The sequence below is a fragment of the Falco peregrinus genome, chromosome 2 (assembly GCF_023634155.1).
Source record: "Falco peregrinus isolate bFalPer1 chromosome 2, bFalPer1.pri, whole genome shotgun sequence".
Lineage (NCBI taxonomy): Eukaryota > Metazoa > Chordata > Aves > Falconiformes > Falconidae > Falco > Falco peregrinus.
Genome location: NC_073722.1, coordinates 120620772 through 120644790, shown reverse-complemented (window position 1 = coordinate 120644790; position 24019 = coordinate 120620772). Strand labels below are relative to the sequence as shown.

At 41.2% G+C, this 24019-nt stretch overlaps 2 protein-coding genes across 13 annotated transcripts in view; one reads left to right on the top strand and one right to left on the bottom strand.

The window, feature by feature from the left end:
* MBTD1 (mbt domain containing 1) overlaps window positions 1-19273 on the top strand; it is a 31830-nt gene extending 12557 nt beyond the window's left edge. For 10 of the 12 annotated variants that reach the window (XM_055794833.1, XM_055794835.1, XM_055794839.1 and 7 more), the window contains 11 exons: window positions 3481-3598; window positions 4209-4343; window positions 4822-4910; window positions 6245-6479; window positions 7761-7816; window positions 8087-8191; window positions 9032-9179; window positions 11715-11797; window positions 12131-12365; window positions 13032-13109; window positions 15286-19273. In XM_055794833.1, coding sequence (XP_055650808.1) covers window positions 3481-3598; window positions 4209-4343; window positions 4822-4910; window positions 6245-6479; window positions 7761-7816; window positions 8087-8191; window positions 9032-9179; window positions 11715-11797; window positions 12131-12365; window positions 13032-13109; window positions 15286-15404 — 1401 coding nt within the window. In that variant the 3' untranslated portion in view covers window positions 15405-19273. The remainder of the gene's footprint in view (window positions 1-3480; window positions 3599-4208; window positions 4344-4821; window positions 4911-6244; window positions 6480-7760; window positions 7817-8086; window positions 8192-9031; window positions 9180-11714; window positions 11798-12130; window positions 12366-13031; window positions 13110-15285) is intronic. The other 2 variants (XR_008745615.1, XM_055794841.1) reach the window with 2 other exon arrangements.
* A 550-nt stretch (window positions 19274-19823) lies between these two features.
* LOC129782568 (nucleoside diphosphate kinase) lies at window positions 19824-23984 on the bottom strand (the record flags this gene model as incomplete). Its single annotated transcript, XM_055795121.1, has 5 exons — window positions 19824-20073; window positions 20486-20598; window positions 21332-21433; window positions 23411-23543; window positions 23836-23984. Coding segments are annotated over 5 exons (615 nt in total), but the record flags the coding sequence as incomplete, so codon positions are not given.
* Between the last annotated feature and the right edge of the window lie 35 nt (window positions 23985-24019).

The window sequence follows — 24019 nt, the reverse complement described above, 5'->3', positions numbered from 1 at the left end:
CTTCAGTTTACAACAGTTACAGTTTAGAATTAAAACATTTAAACCTTACTATTCTGTCTCCTTCTCTGTATGAGAAGAATTAATTTCAAAGTCTTTTTGTGCGCTTAATTGTTAACTTCAATTCCAGACTTCAGTGTTGAGTAACGCTACTGAAATTCACTAGCAATAGTAGAACTACGCCTGCTTTATCATTAAGTAAACTGAAATAGAGAAGCTGCTTTGGTTCGTGTCATGTAGGAAGGCTGTGACATGTAGTTTGTGCACCTTGCAGCTTTTTTTTTTTTTTAATTGCGTAGATCAGTTGCGCTGCAGTAGCTGATGCAAGGAGGAAAATGTAATTCAATGTTTTTAGTATTTTCTTATAGCTTAGTCTCATACAATGTACTCATTGCTAACCTGCACTCCGATTTCATTTTTTTCTAAATGGCTTTTACTTTTTCCTGTATTTGCTTTTATCAGCTCAAACCGTTCATAGAAATGAAAGCAAATACAGTGTTTTGAGTCATTTTGCAGTACAACTTAATGCAGTTAGTAGTAATTATTCTTTTCCACTCTGTTGCTAGTGAGATGCACGTTTCCCAAAGTTAAGAATTTTTCAATCTTTCTTCCAGTTGAATTTTATCCTGAGCAAAAATATTTTCATTCTCTTGGTTTATTTTGTTATTTAAATCAATCAATTGTGTATTCTAAGGAAACATCTCCAGGATTTCACACTAGATGGCAGTGCTTTGCTTTGAACTTTTTGTTTTAAAGGATTTCGCGCATTGTCTTCTGGCATTACCTTTAGTTGGGCTACCCTTCGCATGCGAGGTTGCAACTTAGTATCCTTATGCTTCAGGAATTGGTAGCATCACTTTGCCATTTTCAAGTCTGAAATCATGGCAATGTGGGTGCCATCCAAAACTTGGAAAAAGCATCCAAAATTCGGAAGCCAATTATTTAACCCAGAGGATCTTTGTCAGCTAGGCATGTGGGGATGCTTAGGGCGCTCCTCTCAAACAGGACCTTCCTGATTGCAACTTACCTTGCAGAGAAGGCAGCTGCTGCTCACAGATAGACCCTCCCAGGTCATCTCCCGGAGCAGGAAGCGATGAACCACATCTTCCTTGTTTGGGAGTGACGTGAAGTGGATCTCTTCGTCATGAGTCTGAAAGGTAAATTTGTTCTTACCTGTAAATTATGGTTCTGCTAGTTCGCACTATGCCAATCCAGACTTCAGAGTTACCCTTCCAGCCAGCAGACGAGTAAGGCTTTACACTTGATAGAGTGCTTTTTGAGTTTTTCAAAGCACTGTGCAAACATTGATTAATCAGATGAAGACAGAGAAGACAGGAAGATGGCTGTTACAGCCCTGGTTTATCCAGTCTTCCTCCCTTAAGAATATTCATGATGAGTGAAAAATGAAGAGATGGCGCAGTATACCAGGTATACTGTACACCATTACTTCAGGGCAGTCATGTGATCTGGCATTTCAGTAGTGATGCTACACAGGATGGCTTCCTTCTTCGAAAGGGTGAGCCATATGGATTGGTGTAGGAGAACTAGCAGAACCAATATTTTCACAGACAAGGACAAATTTAACTTTCTGCTATTTCCCTCTATACCAATCCACTTTCTAGAGGTAAAAATTTGTGACATTTCCTTGACTGGTTGATGTGAGGGGAAGTGTTTCAATATACTTTTCTCTCAGAATCAACTGAGTAGATGAGCAGACAGTAAAATATTTCAATTAAGTGCAGCTGGATTATGAAATTATCCAGTGCTGCTGGTTTTGATTGTTTGGCCTCATCTGTATGTCTCTATACAAGGCAACAAGATTTACTAAAATATGCAGTTTGGAAAGTTTCCCCAATTCAAATCTAAAATTTACACATGTCAATTCAGAAATGATAACGCATACGTAATAGGACTTGATTAAGAAGCTGTATCTGCGTATTTTGCATGTGAAAATAAACGATAGTCTTTCCAGTTGTTTTTTTCTCTTGTCTGCCAGATGGCAGAGAAGAGCTCTGCAGTCCAGACTGGTGTAGATGGGACATAGCAGAACATGAAGAGACCAGGCTTCAAGAATAAGAATCTTGCATACTTGTTGTAATAACTTATTTTTCCTTTAATAGTTAAAACTAGTTTTAAGTTTTGCATGCCTAGCCTCAACTATTTGTGCTAGTGAAGGGTATCCCTTTTTAAGATGAGTCTGGTTATTAGTGTTGCTAGTTGGCTATTGCTGATTGCCAGCAAAATTCCAGTATTGTGATTTCCAATCATTTCAGATTCATCCAAATTTCTTCGCTTCTGGCTCTCAGCCAAAATCCTGTCAAGTTGGAGGCTATTCCCACAGAGTGGTTAAGTTCTCTGTATTTTCAAAGAGCTTTGTAAATGAGACAGCGTAGAATACTGTCTGCCGCTATGGTACAGAACCAGAGGATCACTTCCATTGTCCCTGTGATATCTGGATATTCTCTGAACTGAGAAGAATTTATTTTTTTCTTCTCTAACACCTTAGAATCGGTATGAATGTTGTTCTTAAATACCCAAGATCAGAATCTTTCCCTTCTTGGTGGTCCCCAGTTTAATGTAGACTGAGTCCTTTTCTGTTTTGTCATCAGTATAATGTCAGTTGAGTAACTTCTAAGGTTTTAGGTTCTTCAGCACTGTGCATTTCTGGTACTTTTACAGTACCATCTTTGACTACCTTTTCGTGATGCTCTGTTCAACAGAACGTTCTTGTTGAGATTCCAAACTAAATGTGATGTTTATCTCCAGTTCCCACAAATCCTTAGTACTTCATCGAGCTTGTATTTCTTTTTGTTAGTAAATTGTTAGTCTGAGCCTTCAGGACAGTGTGAGGAATCTAGCTGGGCGTTTCCTTCTGGCATTCATGAAAAAGCTGCTGCTCAGCCTTCTGTTCTTTTTGCTTGATGGAATCACTTGCAGGTGATAGGAGAGCCTGTTCCTCTGAGAGGATGTGAACCAGTGGGTGACGAATCCCACCATAACCAATCACCAGAATAGATTCAACAAGTAACTTTTAGGCATTTTTTCAGGAAATTTCCTGATTCATAGAATTTAAAGAATTTGACGCCTGTGGTACAGGTATGAATTTAAAGTACCATAATTTTCTTGTGAGTAGAACTGCAGAGGACTTGAACCATTCTCACTAAAATGAGTAGCTTGCACGTAATTGGAAGACAGTAGAATAAAGCTGACCTGTGAGTATATGTAATTCGTGCTTTACAGATTTTTAAACTTGGAATCCTATAGTTTTTGCAAGAAATACACAGTAATAATTGTATACAATTACAATACTACATGTAAGCTTCAAATCAAAACCAAACCAGGTTTTCATAGTGTTTGCTAAACATATGCTTATGTCTTATCATGTATATTGATTGTTTGTCTTAAGTTGCTTGTAGGACACTAATAATTATTCTAATGTGGAGAACTGGTGACTTTTTTTCTCCCCACTACCTTAAATGATAGGCACCTATGGGGACATGCTGGGGTGATATCTCAGAAGGAGTGCGAGTGGAGGTTCCAAACACTGACTGCAGCCTACCTACCAAAGTCTTCTGGATAGCTGGAATTGTAAAATTAGCAGGTAAATATATTTTAGTTGAAATTATTAAAATAAAATAACTGTGTGAAGGGAGCTAATAATTTAGTCAGTGGTCACAAGTTGTCACACCTGTGTCAAAAGGTTATACATTTTAGTGCTGTCACTATTATTCTGTTTTGCAGGGGCTTCAGTGATACTTGAGAATGCGCTTTTTTTTTATATTTATTGGCTCCAATTACAGTAAGAGCAGTGTAGAATGAGGAGATAGGAAATTGTGTAACAGCTAGCAAGTAAGCCTTGTTATGTGAATCACTTGGTTAAGTTAAAAATTCAAGGTCACCTAGCTAAGATACAAAAAAGCAGATACTGGATGATTAATTCTGTTCTACATATAACTTCTAAAGGTTTATAGCTCAAGAGTTTTAATTTTAATTAAAAGTTCAGTTCTGTGATAGCACATGCACATTTATCAAAGTAATCCATTCTGTGCATTAATAACATGTAGAAATGTGCCTTAACAATAACATTGTATAAAAAGTTACAGTCTAGAAAATCCAATGTAATACACGTTATGATTGGTAAGGAAATACTAATACATATTTTATAATCTTGTTTAACTTATGTCTTTTTAATTGGGATTGCTTTCTTTCAGGCTACAATGCTCTGCTAAGATACGAAGGCTTTGAAAATGATTCAAGTCTTGACTTCTGGTGCAACGTTTGTGGGTCTGACATCCACCCAGTTGGTTGGTGTGCAACCAGTGGGAAGCCCCTAGTCCCTCCTCGAAGTATGTAAATAGTAGCGTTACTGATTGGTGAAAAAGTCTGTCTTTATTAAACTAAGTTTGCTCATGGTCCAGATATCAAAGTATTTTTTTACCATAGCAACTCTTTCAACAGTTATGAATAAATCATTTTAACTCTTGGAAAAATAAGGACTTGACTGATGCTGAAAGTGTTTCTTGGAGTAGCCCATCTGATGTGACTTAAAGTTTTTAAGATCAAGGTGGAAGCGGTTAGCTAATCAGTGATGTGAACATGCACTGATTTTATTTATATTTTGTTATTAAATTCTTTGCCCTGACATACCCATAAACTTAATCTTGGGTAGCATTCATTCTCTAAAGAGGTTTTTGTCATGATTGTCATCCAGGCTTTTTAACAGTCATCTGGGATTTCTTCTTTACATATTCCAGACTCTAATATTGTCTCTAACGGACACAATTAAAAATCAGTGGCTTATTTTTTCCCCTTCATTTGCAACAGCCATCCAACACAAATACACAAACTGGAAAGCTTTTCTAGTGAAACGACTTACTGGTGCCAAAACACTTCCTCCTGACTTTTCTCAGAAGGTAAGGCTGATGCAATATCAATGATGTACTATAAACGAAATTGCAGCACAATGTGAAGAACTGAGCTATTTTACAATGGCACATTCGCTCCTTTTATGGTGAAGATGATACAGTAGCTTCTTCCCTTAAATACAGTTTTCCTTGAAATCTCTTATCTCCATTTATGTCCACATTTGTATGTATTTGGAAAACTGTTTCTTCTAGCAGACAGAAATTTTCTTGAAAAATAGTCTGTTTTAATTTTCAAGTACCCCAATTAAAAAAAAAGTGCTAATAAGCTACCCTGTGATAGGTAAGAAAAATGAAAACTGATTTTTTCTAACTCAGCAATTATTTTTATCATGCACTATTTCAAGAAACTGAATAAAATGTGTGGTTATAGCACATACTTAGATACAACAAAGTGCGTACTTTAACTGTTAGTATTTTTCGTCTGCTCTGGACTAGATTTTTTTGCTGTCTTTAAGTCATGTCTGTAAGTGTGGCAGCTGCCTGTATAGTGTGCTGTAAGTTTACTTACTAATACTGTGAGAGATGGTACATAGATTTTAATAGGAATATGAGACTTATTTTTTGTCTTACACTACATCTAATATCATTTAAAAAAAAGAAAACCCAAACGAAAAAACCCTTCTGCAGTTGTTAATTTCTATTTAAAAATTGGCTCAGTTAGAAGCCACATTAAACCGTCAAGATCTCAACACTTTGGTGAGTTCATAATGAAAATGGCAAGTCACAGATACTGATTTTTAAACAGAACATATTGTCACAAGGCAGATTAATATCTATTTCCATTCTCTTCCTTTTTGGTATATTATGAAGAAATATGTTTGTGAGTGGCCAGCTTTATGTTGAAGGTTTGTTTTCCATGCCTTGTTTTTTGTAATAAAGTATTTTAATCCTATTTTTTAAGTGCTATATTTTGAGTGTGGATGACAAAGAAAAAACCAAAACATCTTGGTGGTGTGGGGGGAGGGGGGGTAAAATTGTTTCTCAAGGTCATTTTATCTGTTGTTAATTGATCAAACTTTGATTAAGTCAATGGAAAATTCCTGCAACCTATGTGAGAATTGTGTTAGGGGCTGTACTTGATATGATTAAAGAATTGTAGGATCTATTCTAGTTAGTTTTCTGAAAAATTTCATTTTTCCCCCATGTACAATCACATATATAAAAAAAAAAAAAAAATCAATTGTCATTTTTGCAGGTTGATTAACAAGTGCTTGAATTAACTTAAAAGCACATTGATACTGCGCTTTAATAGCAGAACACAGATGACTAAGGAAAACCAGAGCATATTCTTACGGAATGGGTTTTTTTCCTGTTACTTTAAGGTGTCTGAGAGTATGCAGTATCCATTCAAAACTTCCATGAGAGTAGAAGTTGTTGACAAAACGCACCTTTGTCGAACAAGGGTAGCGGTTGTAGAAAGTGTCATTGGGGGACGGTTAAGACTGGTGTATGAAGAAAGCGAAGACAAAACTGATGACTTCTGGTGCCATATGTACAGTCCACTCATTCATCATATTGGTTGGTCTCGAAGTATAGGACACAGATTCAAAAGATCTGGTAAGCTGCTTGTGTTTCAGAGCTGTCTTTGGGAGCAGTGTGGGCTCGGAGAAGCCTGCCTTCAGCAGTACTGTCACTTCATAGCATTAATAAAACTCTAGCTTGAATAACGAACTAGAAAAACCAACATCATGCCACCTAGGGGGTTTACCTGTTATGTTGTGTTCAGGACTTTCAGTTAAATATATAATTGGTGTATTTTGCAGCACTGGAAAAGCCAAAATAAGCTTTACATTAAATAAGCTTTACATTGATCTGCAGTTCGTAGATATGTAGAAAGGTTCCATGATAAGCAGTGGTTAACAAACTGTCCAAGCAGGAAAACCTCACACTGCAACGTTCGAGCGTGGTAAGGCTTTTCATGCCGATACCTGGAATTATGCAGTCCTGCTCCACAAGCTCCTAGTTTCTTCATGTTTGCCTCTTTTGTACAACACAACATGGACAAGTATCCTATTAGATACTGAATTCTTCTTTAACTTGCAAATTTAAGGACTATATATAGTATGTTGATATTGCAAGATTGACATGTTTTAGGGGGCATTAGGAGGTCGGCAGGGAAGATGAAGTGACGCAGTTAAGGCCCTTGTTACCTAAAATACAAAAACCCTTGATTTGAATTTGAATATTTAAGGTTTCTAAACAAAAAAGAGCCTGTTTTTCAGTATTTCTCTGCTCCATTGAGGATGTGTCCCTTGGCCAAAACAAATTCCTGTAAAACCTTCTGCAAGGTATCCCTTCAGGAAAACCTTCAGTTTTTCTATTGCTTTAACTTTCACTGAAACCTTTATAAATGAGAGTAGTTAGAGAAATCAAGAACAGCGGCTATTTCCCAGAAATAATGTCTCTTAACAGAGTTCTAGGGGTTCCCCTTGGAAAGTAGTATTCAACAGCTGGCTAAAACCAGGTATAGATACGTATATAAATATATATATGGTTTAAAACTTATTATTTATAATGATAGAAAACAATAACATAGTGCAAAGTAGTTTACTACTTAATTTTTTGCAAAAGCTTCTACGTATATTTGTATGAATTTTGTGACGTAATCAACTGGTCTCTTAAATATTGAACATCGGGGGTTTTCCATAAATGCCCTTGTGTTTATAGAGGTATTTCAGGTAGAAGTCAATAAGGAAAATAAATGGATTATGTCCTCCACGTGTTTGTGGTTGCGATGAATTGCATTGCGTTAGTTAACATATTCAGAAAAAAACGTGCTATTAACTGTCTGCTCTGTTAACAAAACTTCTGAACAATGCGTGCTGTTATTTCTTGTAGATATTACAAAGAAACAGGACGGGCATTTTGATGCACCACCACACTTATTTATGAAGGTGAGTTTGGTAGCCGGAACACTGTTTTTTCAGCATTGATTGAGGACTTTTAGTTCGTGGTGTGTGTAAAACAGACCTGAAACTCTACTGGAAATACGCCCAGCACAAGCATTACTACTTTTATTTAGGTGCTTACCTAATTTGGCCTCCTTGATATAAGCAGAGGTGACAGAATGGGTATTTCCGTCTGTTGCCTTGGCAGTGTGGGGTTATATTTTGTTCCAGGTCTGTAAGATTCTTAGTGTCTGGTGCTGTTATGTGATTCTTTAGGTAAAAGAGGTTGATGCAGCTGGAGAATGGTTTAAAGAAGGCATGAAATTGGAAGCTATAGACCCCTTAAACCTTTCGGCAATATGTGTGGCAACTATTAGAAAGGTAAGAAAACAAATGTGTATTTGGGGAAGGTAGATAGGAATCCTTTTTTCACTCGCCTTTGTTCAGGCTTGAAACAAAAAGCTCAAAAGCAGAATAAATGCATTTCATTCACATGGTGAATGTATGTAGGATACGTCCATTAATTGTTTATATACTACTGCTATGAAAAACAGTGTACTTGTGTAAATTTTTTTGTCTTTACTTGAATCACTGGAAATTCAGCCTTACCTTTAATTAGAATGTTTGTGAGATTAATTTGCAGGACAGTCTTCTGCTATTTACGCCAAGTGTTTTGCAACTGTTCAGAAAGAAACCTCATCTTGCTGACTTGCAGAAGTCTATGAAAACATTTTAAGGCTGTACTTCTTTCCTAGCTTGATCAAAAGGGAGCCCATTCATGTGAAATCTGTTCTAAAAGGGAAGAAGGTGTAACTAATAGCTTAGAATTGTATAACCTTTCCAATGAGTAGTGTGGCTGTGATTTTGAGTCTTTTTTTTCTTATTAATGGTGTGCAGAATAGCCTTGCAAGCTAAAGAATAGGCTGAATTATAAAGCTTTAGAAGTAGAACTGATGTTCACGAGAAAAAACAACTAGAGGTCAGCAAAAGGAAATGTTTATCTCATAACTTCGCAGTTTACAAAGGTACATTCGACAATAGTACACACAATCTTGGAGACAGGTATGATTTGAGGGTTTTGTTACAATTGAATGTCCTTCTAAGTGTGATTCCATTATTACCGAGTTACTTTTCACTCTTTTGAAACATGGCATGCTTTCTTTCTAGCCTTATCACACAGTTAAAGGTATTTAATGTAAAATTTTGTTTTTCTTTATAAAGGTGTTAGCAGATGGCTATCTTATGATTGGGATTGATGGCTCAGAAGCAGCAGATGGGTCTGATTGGTTTTGTTACCATGCCACTTCCCCTTCTATTTTCCCTGTTGGTTTCTGTGAAATTAACATGATTGAACTAACTCCACCCAGAGGTACATATAGCATTCTGACCACATTTTATTTTGAATATTTTTCAGTGATATTGTATGTGCCATATGCTTTGTTTTCTTAGTCTACAAAATTCATGTCACTTTTTAGGACTTTCTCAAGTCTGAAACAAGTACAACAGCGTGACTTCAAAGTAATCTAAAATGGAGATAACGAACGTTTCGTTTAGAAAAAGGCAAATTGAACATCTGATTGATTCTCTGGCTAAAATAATTGGCTTTTGCTGTCGGAAATGGAGGAGAGCCACTGGCTGAGTAGTATATCCATGAAGCAAATGGGAAGTATGCTAGTCCCTGGAAGGACTGTTCAGAGTATGTCGTTGCTTGGGAAGTCCCGCCCGTCAAAGGGATTAACGAACGTTTTAAAAATCTCAGACTTAGGCTAATCCACAGCAATATCAGTTAATTTTTTTGAAGAATATGCACAAGTGAGCTTCGAGGAAGTAGCCGTTAGAGCTGTATGCTGCGTAATCCCTTCTGTGAGAAAAAGCTGTCTGTCCACCAGCACATACACTACAGAAGACTGTATTGCCTTTGTTTTTCCATTTTATTGTCTTGGTCTAGCGATTTATGAAGAAGATTGTAACTAGCTGTGTAACAGCAAATAACGGCTTCCTATGGATTTCTTTCTTCTCATTTTTGCAGGCTTCTACTTGTATTTATTGAATTATTTTTCTAGGTTATAACTACAAAGGCAGTGTAATGCAACATGAAGAAAATAATTTTGTATCACTTTCATTATTGCACACCGATGAATCCATCATCTTTCAGTACGTGGAAAGTGCAGTTGGACAGATAAACTACTATTTTTCAGTCAGCTCATATAGTGGATTTATTGCCTAGCAATTCATGGGTATAATCACCCCTCAGAAATACATGGTGCAACAGTCTCTTACAATAGGACATGTTTTTTTGCGGGAGGAAAAAGCATGCATATCAATATGTATCAATCAATTTAGAAATAAATACATTAAATTAATGAAGGCAGAAAACCTCCCTTCTATGATTAAACTTTTTCTCTCTATTCTTCAAACACTACCTACATGATCGTATGTGAATTTTGTTGTTAGCACGTTTATGATGCCTCTGTGTTTCTTGTATCGTGGCAACCTTATTCTTTATCTTCGTGTGTATTTTCCCTTTTATTGCAGTTTTCCATAAGTCTGGTATCATCCACTGAAAGGTGATTTAGATTACTGCATGTGTGATTTATAAAATAATTTGAAAGAGGAAATAACAGGGGTAAAATACAGAACATAATGCGCATTAGCGTATTTAATAGAACCAAAATGATTTAAAGCTTCTTAGCTCTTACAAGAGAGGTATTTAGTCTCTCCAAATTTTGGGCTTGAAAATGGAGTGTTGGTTAATTCTGACTACTCTAACAAGGACCATGTGCACTTGCCTCTAGTGCATGTGGTGAGAAGCTAATTACAAATATACAAATATATTGGTCTAGCCACAGGAACTGATACGTTATTACCCTTATTAATTGTTAGCTGTTACATCTGTTCCTGCAGGTACTGCATGCCTAATGTGAACAAACTACACTTAGCGATGTGGGTAACTTAAATTTGCTGTGAAGTCACTGGCCTTCATAAGCTCATTCCTTCCAAACCTCTTCACCTCCTGCTGAAATCAGTAGAAGGTGAAGACGCTTAGACACTTCCAAGCGTGGGATTGCATTTGGGCTGTGAATGTTAGCTGTCCCGAGGAGTCCGGCCGTGCAGCGCCGAGCTGTGACTCAGTGGGAGCTCTCTGCCCCCACTTAGATGAAATCCAGCTGTTCCCCATAGCTCACCATCCTGCTATACTGCAGTCATTTCAGAATGCCCAACTCTGCATGCTACTACAAAGAAATCTTTCAAGCTGTTGTTGCTCCAGCTAGAATTTGAGAATTCTTGGTTTAAGCAGCTGTAGAAGTTGCCCTAAGTAAAAACTAATCCTGTGGGGTTATACGTATTCAGTGGATGAACAAAAGCTAAATATATTTGAGAGTTTATTTTCTTCCCTTTATAATAACTTTTAAAACAACATTTAAAAATCCTGTAATTGTCCATATTATTGCTATTTTTAGCCTTGTTTAAGTTTTAAAATATTCACGCTTGCTCTTAGCACTCTGTTCCTAAAAGTCTGTTGATAGCGCAGCTCTTTCCCCACAGGAAAGACGCGGAATGTGCTTAATTACATGATCTGTTCTGGGTCATTTGTGTTGGGGCCCTGTAGAGGTCAAGGATCTGCGTGGACAGAAAGCTTCAAGTATGAAGGATTAATCTTACCATTGAATGACACTTTCTATATTATCCAGAGGTTCATTCATCTTGTTTGTTGCACGTGGGCAATGTCCAGGTGACTGTTCTGTCCCTTAGATCAAAGCTTAGAGAATGGAAGTTTCTGATGTTAATGTTTTGCTTTTGTTGTGTTTTTGGCCTTAACACAGTGCCAATATACTGTTGTTGTTGTTGTTCTTACGCATAAGGTTTGCAGTTGATGTCTGAAAATGTTGTTTAAAATCCACAGGTTATACAAAACTCCCTTTTAAATGGTTTGACTACCTCAGGGAAACTGACTCAATAGCAGCACCTGTAAAGCTCTTCAACAAGGTAATAAACATTTTATATGTATATTTAAATTGTATTTAGTAATATCTTTAAATTTCAGTCTGCATAGTCCATGAATTGACCCATTTTATTAAATCCAATTTTGAAAAATTAGAGCCACAGACACTTCTAGAAATAAGAACCATTTGAGGATATTAAGCTTGAATATTTTTAAATGTTAAATAAGTACAGGGGTATGTGAAATAATATATTAAATTATTCTTGGTATTTTCCTACATTAAGTTGACTGAAAGATTATTACAACACTGTGCTTAAATCATGTTAATTAATGTGTGTGTTCACTGGTGTTTTCCCTGTCTGTGTTTGCTTTTCCAGGAAGTTCCAAACCATGGGTTTCATGTTGGAATGAAACTGGAGGCTGTTGATCTGATGGAACCTCGGCTGGTATGTGTGGCCACAGTAACTCGCATTATCCATCGTCTTTTGAGGATACACTTTGATGGGTGGGAAGATGAATATGATCAGTGGGTGGATTGCGAGTCCCCAGACCTCTATCCGGTGGGATGGTGTCAGCTAACTGGATATCAACTACAGCCTCCAGCGCCACAATGTAAGTTCCTTTCTGTAAATAATGCAGCAGTTACTTACTGGTCCCTGTTCATGGGTGATGATCTTTCTGATTTTATCCTTTTCAAGGATGAAGGTCAGCAGGCAGAACAAGGATAGAACAAATTTTTGCTGATGCTTAGAAGTACGCAGTTCTAATCAATTCCACCTTGACTTCTAAAGTACTTCTGCGTGTTTCTGTGGCTACTTACTGTTCTTTAAAGCCAGAAGATGCTAATTTGATGCAGGGCAAAAAAAACCTTGTTACTTGTCAGTTCTGGATAATATCACTGAGAATTTGTATTGCTTTAAGATTGCAAATATGTATGCTTTACATACTGAATTTGATGGAACTCAATGTGTGCGTAGCTATTCATGTGCGGAAGTATATATGTAAGAAGGCTGTATTTTTAGTGCATCAAGACTTGTCCTGTTAGGTCAAATTATATGATGATAATTGACAACTGCATTTTGATAACTTAGTTGTTTAATGAGAGGGTAATAGTAGTTATTGTTAGTAGCTTAATGGGAGGCCTTTCCCACAATAAAGGTATTCTGCCTTCGTTCAGTCACTAAGGAAATGCTCTGTAACTATGTAGCAGCTTTGACACATTCTGAAGTGTTTTTCCAAGGTACTACACTTTAATTTTGAATTCTTAATTTTTTGCAGCATCAAGAGATAGCCAGTCAAGTTCATCAAAGCAAAAGAAGAAAGCTAAATCACAGCAGTACAAAGGACATAAGAAAAGTGGGTGACAAAGTAGTGTTTTCACTTTTCTGTTTAAAAAGTTTGTGGCCTCTCCCCAAGTCCCTATTCAATTTGGAAATGCGTGTGTGTAAACAGCTGTTATACTTAAAGGTGCAGTATACCATAAAAGGAACATTTTAATTGAGAAGAACCATTTTTTATAACTTGCAACAGGGTAGATGTTGCTAATAATAATTTGTATGAATTGTAGGTGGACAACTGCTGCAATATTTTTTGTATTTGAACATTTTAATTTAATACATTGACTGTGTAGGTATACTGCCTTGTACAAAATGGGTATCAATTAACACAGTTTTAACTCTGCTCTTTGTAACACAGGTGTAGGAATAAGAACCAGGTTACTTGGATCAGAAAGAATGAGATGTAGGAAATTCAACTTGCCATCTAGATGACTCCTTTTTAAAACCAAAAAAAGTTACTTATTTGCCAGGTTTTTTAGATGAGACGTCTGTGGGAAGCTGTATGTAAATAAAACTTCTATGTGATTATTTTCAGAAACAATAAATAGCATTGCTGTATGTGACTCTACTTGTCACAGTAAAACATAGTAATGACATTTTTAAGAATCTGAAGTGTTCGGGTTCTTTTTGAAGTAATTGTTTCTCTCAGGATCAAATTATCTGTAAAATTCACAACCAGTTTGAATTTGCACAAATGCATGTTTTGCATGCTCCATACTTTTGTTTCCATGGCTGGTTTAAACTGAAAATCTGTTTTGTATGAGTATAATAAAGGGAGTAGAGGTAGCCAGTTGCGAGAGCACCTTGTGCCTTCTCCCATCGTTCTTCTCTGGAAACAGATCCATCTGTATTCTCTCCTCTAAGCAATATTGTAGTTTCATATGGCAGTTCAATTCCAAAGGTTGTATCATTTAGACAGCACTTCTCTTGTCCTCCACAGATCAAGATTCTTGATCAGAGTTGGGCATAATGTAGGGAAAAGTGGTTGGGGGGGGGGGGTGGGGGGTGGGGAAGAAAGCAGCAAGGGGTTGTGGCCTGTGCAGGTGGGAGGAGACATCTATTAAAGAAGTGAAAAAAGCGCTTGCATTATGCTGCAACTTTTTGACATCTTTCAATATCCTAATTTTTAAATTTTATTTTTATTTAGCACAAGAGTTTATTTCAACATGGAAGGTGACATGGAAAAATAATAAAAGAATAATCAAATGACTTCTAAGTTACTGCAGGGCTACTAGTAGCAACAAGTTATGGGTGGGGTTTTTACCTTTCACTGCCTATTTCTGCATTTCAGGATACATTGATAATGCATGTAAACTTTGTATTCGGTAGCTGTAAGCTTTAATACTCTTCTTACCCATTTGGTCATAGAGAACGTTTTATTATTGTATAATCGACCCTTTAATGGGGGTACTGCACCTTTAATGAAAGTCTTGACGTGTTTTGTTTTCTTCTTTTCATTGTGCTCATATTATGGTAATTCTCGCTATTCATGAAGCTGTAAAAGTAATTGTGATGTTATTGCTATTCATAACATCTTTTTTAATGTCTTAGATCTCATTTCTGTTTTCTTTTTACAAAAGAAAGGAGAGAGGAAATTTATACTACAAAAAATGTTTTTCTTGAATGAAACTTGTCTTCTGAGATCTTAAAATTCTAACCATGTATTCAGAAATCTTTGTCAATATTATTTTCTTCTTTCACAGATCACTTATAGTAATTAGGCTAAGAAATGTGAATTTTTGACTGTAAATGGCCAACAGTTAATCTTTTTATTTGCATAAAGACTAAGTAGGAAGTAAGGAGTAAAGAAAAGAGTAAACGGTAAAATAAGCATTGTTCTCTGCAGCAGTCATTGTTCCTGTTAGCATGTTCAGTTACCACCTTAAACCAGTGTTTTAAAATACCGAATTCTTGAGAAAACCTGTAGAGAATATGTTATTGTAAGTAATTTCTTCAAATATGTTAATATTTGCATAACTTGTTAATATGAGCATAACTTAAGGTTCAGCTTACAGTCAGAAAACATCTGCTTTCTGTGGGATACCAAGTGTTAAAAGAAGAATCACTAAAATGCAGAATATAATAAAATGGGAAATCCGGGGTCTGTTCCTAATTTAAATAATATTAAGTAGATTTAAGGAAAAGTTGTACTTTGAATTTTATAGATCTGTAACGTTCAACTTTTTATTTTTTAGTGACTTCATTGCAGCTGAAGGAGGAGTTATTAGATGGAGAAGAGTATAGCTTCCTCCAAGGAGCATCTGATCAGGAAAGCAACGGATCTGCCAGTTACTACATCAAACAAGAACCATGAGGCAGCTTGGAAAAGCCTGGGGAGAGTACTGGTGATAGGAAAGGAGCCTTTCTCCAAGACTGACTGACTTTGTTCCCACTTCGCTGGTACAGTTCAGGTGACTGTACCTGGGGCACTTTGCTAACTGTAGATGAGTTAGACTCAGTTCAGAATTTTTTGGAAGGCGGGGAAACTATTTTAGTGAAAAAGATTTTTCAATTTATTAAAAAAAAAAAATGGACACTTTTGTGTTGTATTTGAAGCTTTTGAAAGAATTTTGTAATATTTTCAAGTTCAGATTTATTGTGCATTGTTAACAAGAACTGAAATTCTAATTTTTTGGTAAGATTAAAGTTTAATTAGCATGATTGTGGGAAGCGGTTGGAGGACGATATAGTTGCAAATACAAATGAACTGTCATAACAAATGAACCTTTTTGGTACAAGTTGGGAGGCTTTTAGACTCTTGTGAACTGCACTGGTCACGCCTCTGGTGTTTTTGGTTTTGTTTTTTTTATTGTGAAGATACGGCATTTAAGCCCTAATTAAGAGACATAAATTGTATGTGAAAGATTGTCCTGTAAAGCTCTACTCAGTGAGTAGCCCCAGTTGCAATGGAGCCATCATCTGAGGAAGATTTTAACTTTTCGAGATGTTTTTATTTAGTTTAAATACTTTTTTTTTTTTTATATAGGATTTTTTTTTAAAATAAGTTCCTTAGGGTCTGGTTCAGTGCCCATCGATATCAGAAGCCTTGTCTCCACTGACTACAGTGGGCATTGGATTGGGACTGTAAAGCTCTTGTCTGTACATGAATGTCTGTAGTCTGGGAATGCTTCAGCAAATGTTTACAGAGCCCTATGCCAAACTGGAATTTCAGAAAATTCCCTCATTTGGAAGATTATTTTTAGCTATTAATTTAGACTGAAGAAGAAACTTAGATGGACAGTAACTCAGTCCTCCCTTGGTAGTGGGAAGGAACTTCTGAGTATTCTTCTGATAATTTGTTTTCCATTCAGAAAGACCTAGCTGTTTCCTTACCATCTCTAAATATTTATTTGTGAACGTTTAAAACCGGCATTCAGCGTGGTTTCAGGTGACCTAAAAGGAGCCATACATTGTGGATTAAAACTAATTCCATTCCGCACAGCCTGCAATATTCTTTTCTTGCTGCAATAGTGTAATACAGAAGTTGAGACTTGAGAACAGTATATAAATCACATACTGTCTAGTATATGATTCATACACTGGTTTTGCTTATTGCCTGGAGCCCTTGTGTCTCACTTCAAGTATCCTATTAGCCCCACTTGCCTAACTGTCCAGACTTTTTTAAAGTCAAGAGTCATGTAAAAGGGTGAAAATGACTACCAGTAAAATACACAGTAGTTTAGCATGAGCTCTTAATAATTTGGGTTTCATCTTTCCGTATTTTTAAAACTGTGTCCATTTTTGTAAAGGATCTCATTCGTGGAGTCGATTAGTAAAATGGTTAATCAGCCCTGCAGAGCTGTGACTGGAAAAATGTGCGTCAAGAGCTTTAGCTTTTACCAGTAAGGTTCATTAACTAAACTCAGGAATTAACTGCATATGTTCTATAAGTGCTTCTGGGTCTTAGCAGGTCCCCTTCAGAGCAGTACAATGATCATCTGACTCTTGACCATAAATTAGGGCTTAAAAAAATAATCAAACTGATTAATGTCTGTGTTCCTACAGCCTAAGAAATGCTTTAAGGATATCGACCCACAGAGCCCCAGGAGACCATTTTTGTATATTGTTGTTTGAGCTTAAAAAAAAAAAGTGCATAGAAAGTTGAAAACCAGCAATTTGATTATTTTCTAAAATATTGCTCTAACTTTGGGTACATAGTATTGGTAATATGCACAGGTTTACCTCATTCTATGCAAGAGGGGTTAATTATGTAAAGTTTTGTATTTACTACTGGAAGTTAAAAATGTCCTGTATAGTGTAGGAATGTCTGGAATTCTCTTCTCCCTTACTGGTAAAATTCCTTAAATACTGACCCCTTTTTAACAACAGCTTCTTATATTGACAGAATCTGGTTATCAGATTATAACTATCTATAAGTTCAGGTGGTGAAGACATTTTAGCTCTCTAAAATAGCCATAGAAAGGACTTTGTCAGGCTTGGTAGGCTTCAAATATGTTCTCTCAGATTCTGACCCACCCGTGATGTTTCTTTTGAACAGACTGGATTGGAGAAGTAGGATTAGAGACCATTGTAATGACACTTTGAGCCTTATTTTTTTTCCTGTGTTCTCAATTTTACCTGCTGTAAAATCAAGCTCTGCAAACATTGATTTGGTTTGGTAAGTACATCGCTATCGATTTTTTTTTTTTTTTTACTTTTTTTTTTTTTTTTTAATGCCACAACTTGCAGATTGTCCCAGTCAGCTGGCACAACCTTGCTTTCTTCTTTCATCGATAGCTTCTGGCTTAAGTGGAAAAACTGTTGCGTTAATTTGTGTTTCATAATGTGAAAGATTGGGCTAGTAATGAGCAAGGTCTGTTGCCAAGTTGCTAAACCTTGGGCTTCTGTGTGTTGCCCAGGCTCACACCTGATTTCTGAGTTACAGCCTTCATATGTCTAGGGAACACGAGCGTGGAAGTTGAACGTGCTTCTAGTGTTAGAGAAATGCAAGAATCTGATTTGAAGTCTGTCGGTCATTATAATGTTCTTTGAAAATAGGTATTTTATCCATTAAACACTAAAGTATGTGAGTTGACGTGCGTTCTCAGATACACACGTGACTTCAGCAGGAGTTGGGTGATGTTTCTGGTGTTCCTGAATTCAAAATACACCCAATTGTGTAATTGTCAAATACAGTGAAATCTGTCCTAAGCAAACCACCTGAGGAACGAATTGAAGCCACTTCCTTAAGGAGAACCGGAGCAAAATTCTACCAGGTATTTAGAGTGGTCTCTTCGGAGAGTGGGCTACCTGTCGGCTATGGTATCCATAGCATGGGCTTCACTGTATTTGTAAAGCATTTGTTATTTAACATGGCTTGAGGTATTTTTATCTTCGCTTTAAGCCGTGTTACTTGGCTAAAAGAGCAGCAAAGTGTTGGACATCTGAAATCTTCAATGGGGTTAAACTAATTTCAGTATTTGGCATAGCAGGTTTTTATAACCTATAAGGTAGTGCAAGTTATGTACCTTCCTTTGCAGCTACCCTTCCTTTATTGCTCAAAATTTTTCTGCTGATCTTTGATTTTTATGTTATTTTTAAATACAACTCTCTAACCTTTTCCTTGCTGCATCTGAGGAAAGCTAAAGCAGTTATCAATTCCTTGTTCTACGGATACTAACACGGGTTTCAGTGTTTGTTTGGGTTTTTTTTATTGTTGTTTTATGTGATGTGAATACCCTCTCCCGTCAATATTTGTATGATGGTGCTAATATATTTGGTAACAATCCTTTATTGGGAAGGGATTTTAAAAAGCTGTGATTTCAACTGAATTTTTCTTCCTTTTAATTTTCGTATTTAAAACAAAATGCCACAGCCATTTTTACAAAGAAAGCATCAGCTTTGGCCCCTGGGAAAATGTTGGGGCGGGAATCAAGACTAAACAAATAGGGTTTTTACATCATTTCTCTATGTATTTGATATATAGATCAATATCTGTACAAATTTAATCTTTTATTTTCTTGGTAATTTGTGTGGTCAATGAGAGAATTTAAAGCTTTCTCATGCAATGTACATAACAGTGAAAAAAAATGCTTTTGGAGAAATTAATGTTACTTTCATTTTTACGAGACTGCAGATTTTCAGCATGGATGTGAAAAGCATTAAAATTATAACTTTGTGTACAAGATGAAAATAATTCACTAAATTTGCCTTTTTTACACAAAATAAAAATGATAAAAAGTCTTTCTGAAGTGTGCTTGAGTTGTGTTTAAAATGCACTCCTTGGCATATAAGCACATTCCAGCTTGTTTCTTTTCCAAGAGAATGGATAAAATAAAACGTTCAGGGTTTCATTTGTTGTTGGTAAGTAACAGTGTCTGCAGCTCAGCGCAAGGCAAGGTGTTTAGTCTGTGAAGGTAAGCGTTTACTAGAGGGCAGGATCTGCCCTCGGCTCTCATGAAGAATAGTTGTGTAGAGAGCAAAATTGTGTCAGGGTCTACCACCACCTTTTATTCAGTTCCACTGTGCTGGAAGTAGCTCACCCAGCCCCTCAGCCCTCCCTCTGCAAAGTCGCTTTTGCAATTGTTAAGTTTCACAGTAGCCTTCAGAGCAACTTTGCAGTGAACAAAAACCACTACGTTTTCATTCTGATCTGCCTGTACATAGATTGCGTTAACTCTCCCTGCTTATACAGGAAACAACTATATTTCCTAAGATGAAAATACTGAATAAGTAAAATTACTTGAGTATCTGAAAGCAGTATTTGTTTTGTAGTGAATGCAACCACAACAAGTTAAGTTCATATTCATTTATTTGATGGCGCTGAAAATGACTAAGATAACCGTGGTGATAATTGCTCCCAGGTCAATAGCTGGAATGAGATGATGATGTGTTCAGAAGGCACAATTCACCGTGGAAACTCATTTCACTCATAGATCCAATCATGTGCACAAGATTTGAAGTCAACAAGCTCCGCAGGTTTGAACCACAGGTTGATCTCCTTCTGCGCGCTTTCTACAGAGTCGCTGCCGTGAATGATGTTTCTGTGGAAGGAGACAAACACATTGCTCTGTATAGAAACACATTTTCAGCAACCACGTAGTTCTCTATATGCAAAAACTTGGATGAAGCATCTAGAGCTGCAAGGCTACTGTTTTCAGGTACAGCGATGCTCCCCCTCTCCCTGCTAACTAAGCCTAGCAGACAGTGAGTAGGGCTACTTCACTACCACAGCCACTGCCACCGACTGATCTTACACAAAGCTCTGACGAGGAGCTGCATTTCAAAACAAGCCTCTTTTGTACCAAGCCATTTCCTTAAGTTGCCGATATAAATTGTGACCTGCAAATAAAATACCATCAGACTAGGATATCTACCAACAATTTTGACTTCCTAGAATAAAAGGCTAAAACCTCAATGGTGCTAATCTGAATTGATAACTAATAGAGCACAAACCTTCCTACTTGAATGCAGAAGTCACCACGGATGGTACCAGGCTTAGAGTCCGCCGGGTTTGTTTCCCCTAGCATTACTCTCCCCGTTTTAACCACGTTGAGTCCTTCCCATACCTTAAAGAACAGACAAAACAAATCCTATTAATCCATGCTTATAGAAAACACCAAAGATTAATCTTTGCTAGTAACAGACTTAAACAAGAAACAAGGGCTCCAGCACTAAAAAAAAAAAAAAAAATCTGTCTAGCCAAGCATCTCTCTCAGGCCTGTGAAGATGACTAGGAAAAAACATTAACTGAATGCGATTATAAAAAGGACTATAACTGTTGTCACTCCTGTAAAGGAGGTAGTTTACCAAGCTTCAGAGTCAACTGATGTACAAGGCCAACTTCAAAACCTTTCTGCTGTGACAGGCTAAGGTCAGGCGCAGGCGCCCCTAGGCACATAGTCAAAACAGGAGGAGATGCCACCAGGTGGATTATATTGGTTTTGGAGGGGGTGAAAAAAAAAAAATGACACAGAAAAGATGGGTTTCTGTGAGACAGCCCTAACCTTTTCTTTGCCTAAAACACACTATTCTTTGGTGCAGAAACTGGCTTACAGGAATTTTGCTTAATACATATTAAGCATTTTAATAGGCACTTTATAAATGCGCACTTTAGTTCTTGTTAAAACGCAGTAACTTTTCTTGACTGTCTTCATTTTAATTTGGTTTTCTTTTGCCACTACCAGAACTGGGTAGTTTTAAGTGTTTTTGTAACAGTACCTGTGAAGACTTAAAATTTATTTTCAGAGCAAGACAAATATACCCAAGGAAGTAGTCTTCAGGTAAAACCAAGGCACTTACCATGGCCACAATGGGTCCAGAGTTCATATATTTCACCAAACCTGGGTAGAACGGTCGGTCTTTCAGGTCAATATAATGTTGTTTGAGAAGGTCTTCAGAAGCCTTTAAGAGGGCAGATGTCACATTACATGTCACTTTCAAAATACCATACCGCAAAAGGTGTCGCTGTAAGGGTACAGCATCAGCGACTGGATCCACCAGCCGCGCATGTTCCCGACAGGCGCTGCAGCGCTCTCGTGGGCTTTGATTAGAGTCCCCGGTGTGAAATCAAAGGAGCACGTGACACCCGCCTTGTGTGGTGCAAGGAGCTGCCCACGCGATTTCACTGCGCGGCAGCAATCCCCACCTGAGGGGCAGCTGCTGCCCCCACCACCCTCAGCCAGGGCATTTCAGGTCCCTGCACGGAGCCATCCAGGCAAATCCTGGTTCCTGGTGCCCCCCCCCGGGGCAGGACCCATCGCAGTGGCAGAGGCGACGTCAAGGTGCCAGGGGGCAACCCCGAGGTGCCTAAGGAGGGGGAAAGGGGGGGGACACCCCGAGGTGCCTGGGGGGGAGGGGACGGACACGGGGGGGGGGACACACACCCCGAGGTGCCTGGGGGGGAGGGGACGGACACGGGGGGGGGGACACACACCCCGAGGTGCCTGGGGGGGAGGGGACGGACACGGGGGGGGGACACACACCCCGAGGTGCCTGGGGGGGGAGGGACGGACACGGGGGGGGGGGGGGGGGACACCCCGAGGTGCCGGGGGGGGGACCGAAAGGGGGGGCACACCCCGAGGTGCCGGGGGGGGGGGGGGACCGAAAGGGGGGGCACACCCCGAGGTGCCGGGGGGGGGGGGGACCGAAAGGGGGGGCACACCCCGAGGTGCCGGGGGGGGGGGGGACCGAAAGGGGGGGCACACCCCGAGGTGCCGGGGGGGGGGGGGACCGAAAGGGGGGGCACACCCCGAGGTGCCGGGGGGGGGGGGGGACCGAAAGGGGGGGCACACCCCGAGGTGCCGGGGGGGGGGGGGACCGAAAGGGGGGGCACACCCCGAGGTGCCGGGGGGGGGGGGGGACCGAAAGGGGGGGCACACCCCGAGGTGCCGGGGGGGGGGGGGGACCGAAAGGGGGGGCACACCCCGAGGTGCCGGGGGGGGGGGGGGAACCGAAAGGGGGGGCACACCCCGAGGTGCCGGGGGGGGGGGGGGACCGAAAGGGGGGGCACACCCCGAGGTGCCGGGGGGGGGGGGGGACCGAAAGGGGGGGCACACCCCGAGGTGCCGGGGGGGGGGGGGACCGAAAGGGGGGGCACACCCCGAGGTGCCGGGGGGGGGGGGACCGAAAGGGGGGGCACACCCCGAGGTGCCGGGGGGGGGGGGGGACCGAAAGGGGGGGCACACCCCGAGGTGCCGGGGGGGGGGGGGGACCGAAAGGGGGGGCACACCCCGAGGTGCCGGGGGGGGGGGGACCGAAAGGGGGGGCACACCCCGAGGTGCCGGGGGGGGGGGGGACCGAAAGGGGGGGCACACCCCGAGGTGCCGGGGGGGGGGGGACCGAAAGGGGGGGCACACCCCGAGGTGCCGGGGGGGGGGGGGACCGAAAGGGGGGGCACACCCCGAGGTGCCGGGGGGGGGGGGGACCGAAAGGGGGGGCACACCCCGAGGTGCCGGGGGGGGGGGGGACCGAAAGGGGGGGCACACCCCGAGGTGCCGGGGGGGGGGGGGACCGAAAGGGGGGGCACACCCCGAGGTGCCGGGGGGGGGGGGGACCGAAAGGGGGGGCACACCCCGAGGTGCCGGCGGGGGGGGGACCGAAAGGGGGGGGCACACCCCGAGGTGCCGGGGGGGGGGGACCGAAAGGGGGGGCACACCCCGAGGTGCCGGGGGGGGGGGACCGAAAGGGGGGGCACACCCCGAGGTGCCGGGGGGGGGGGGGGACCGAAAGGGGGGGCACACCCCGAGGTGCCGGGGGGGGGGGGGGACCGAAAGGGGGGGCACACCCCGAGGTGCCGGGGGGGGGGGGGGACCGAAAGGGGGGGCACACCCCGAGGTGCCGGGGGGGGGGGGAGGGGGGGGGGGTAGTTCCGGCACTCACGTGCACGAGCTTCATGGCCACCAGGCGGAAGCCCTTCTGCTCGAACCGCTTGATGATCTCCCCCACCAGCCCCCGCTGGACGCCGTCGGGTTTGATGGCGATGAAGGTGCGCTCGGCGTTGGCCGCCATGGCGCTGCGGGGCACGGGGACGGGCGGGCTCAGGCGCGGCACCGCCCCTCCCCCGCCGCCGCCGCCTCAAGGTCGGAAGGAGCCGGCGCCCGCCCCGCCCCGCCCGCGTGGCACCGGGCTCGCGTGTGCGCCCCCCCGACCGCGGCCCGCTCCCGCCGCTCGCCCAGGCCAGGCCAGGCCCGCAGCCCCCGGTGCTGAGGCGGCGCGGCCCAGCGCCCCCCCCGGCCCGGCAACGCCTCCCCGCCCGAAGCGGCGCGGGGCGCAGCGCGGCGGCCCCAGCCCGGCCCCCCCCTCACCTCGCCGGAGCTGCCGCCCGCGCCGCGCCCGCCGGAGAAAGAGAAGGAGGAAGCGGGCGCGCGCCGGATGCCCCGCCCTGCGCAGGGGAGGGGCCGCGCGCCCTGCGCCGCTTGGGGGCGGGGCCGGCCGGGCCGGGGGCGCGCTTGGGCGCCAGCGCTGCGGGACGGGCCGGTCGGCGCCGCA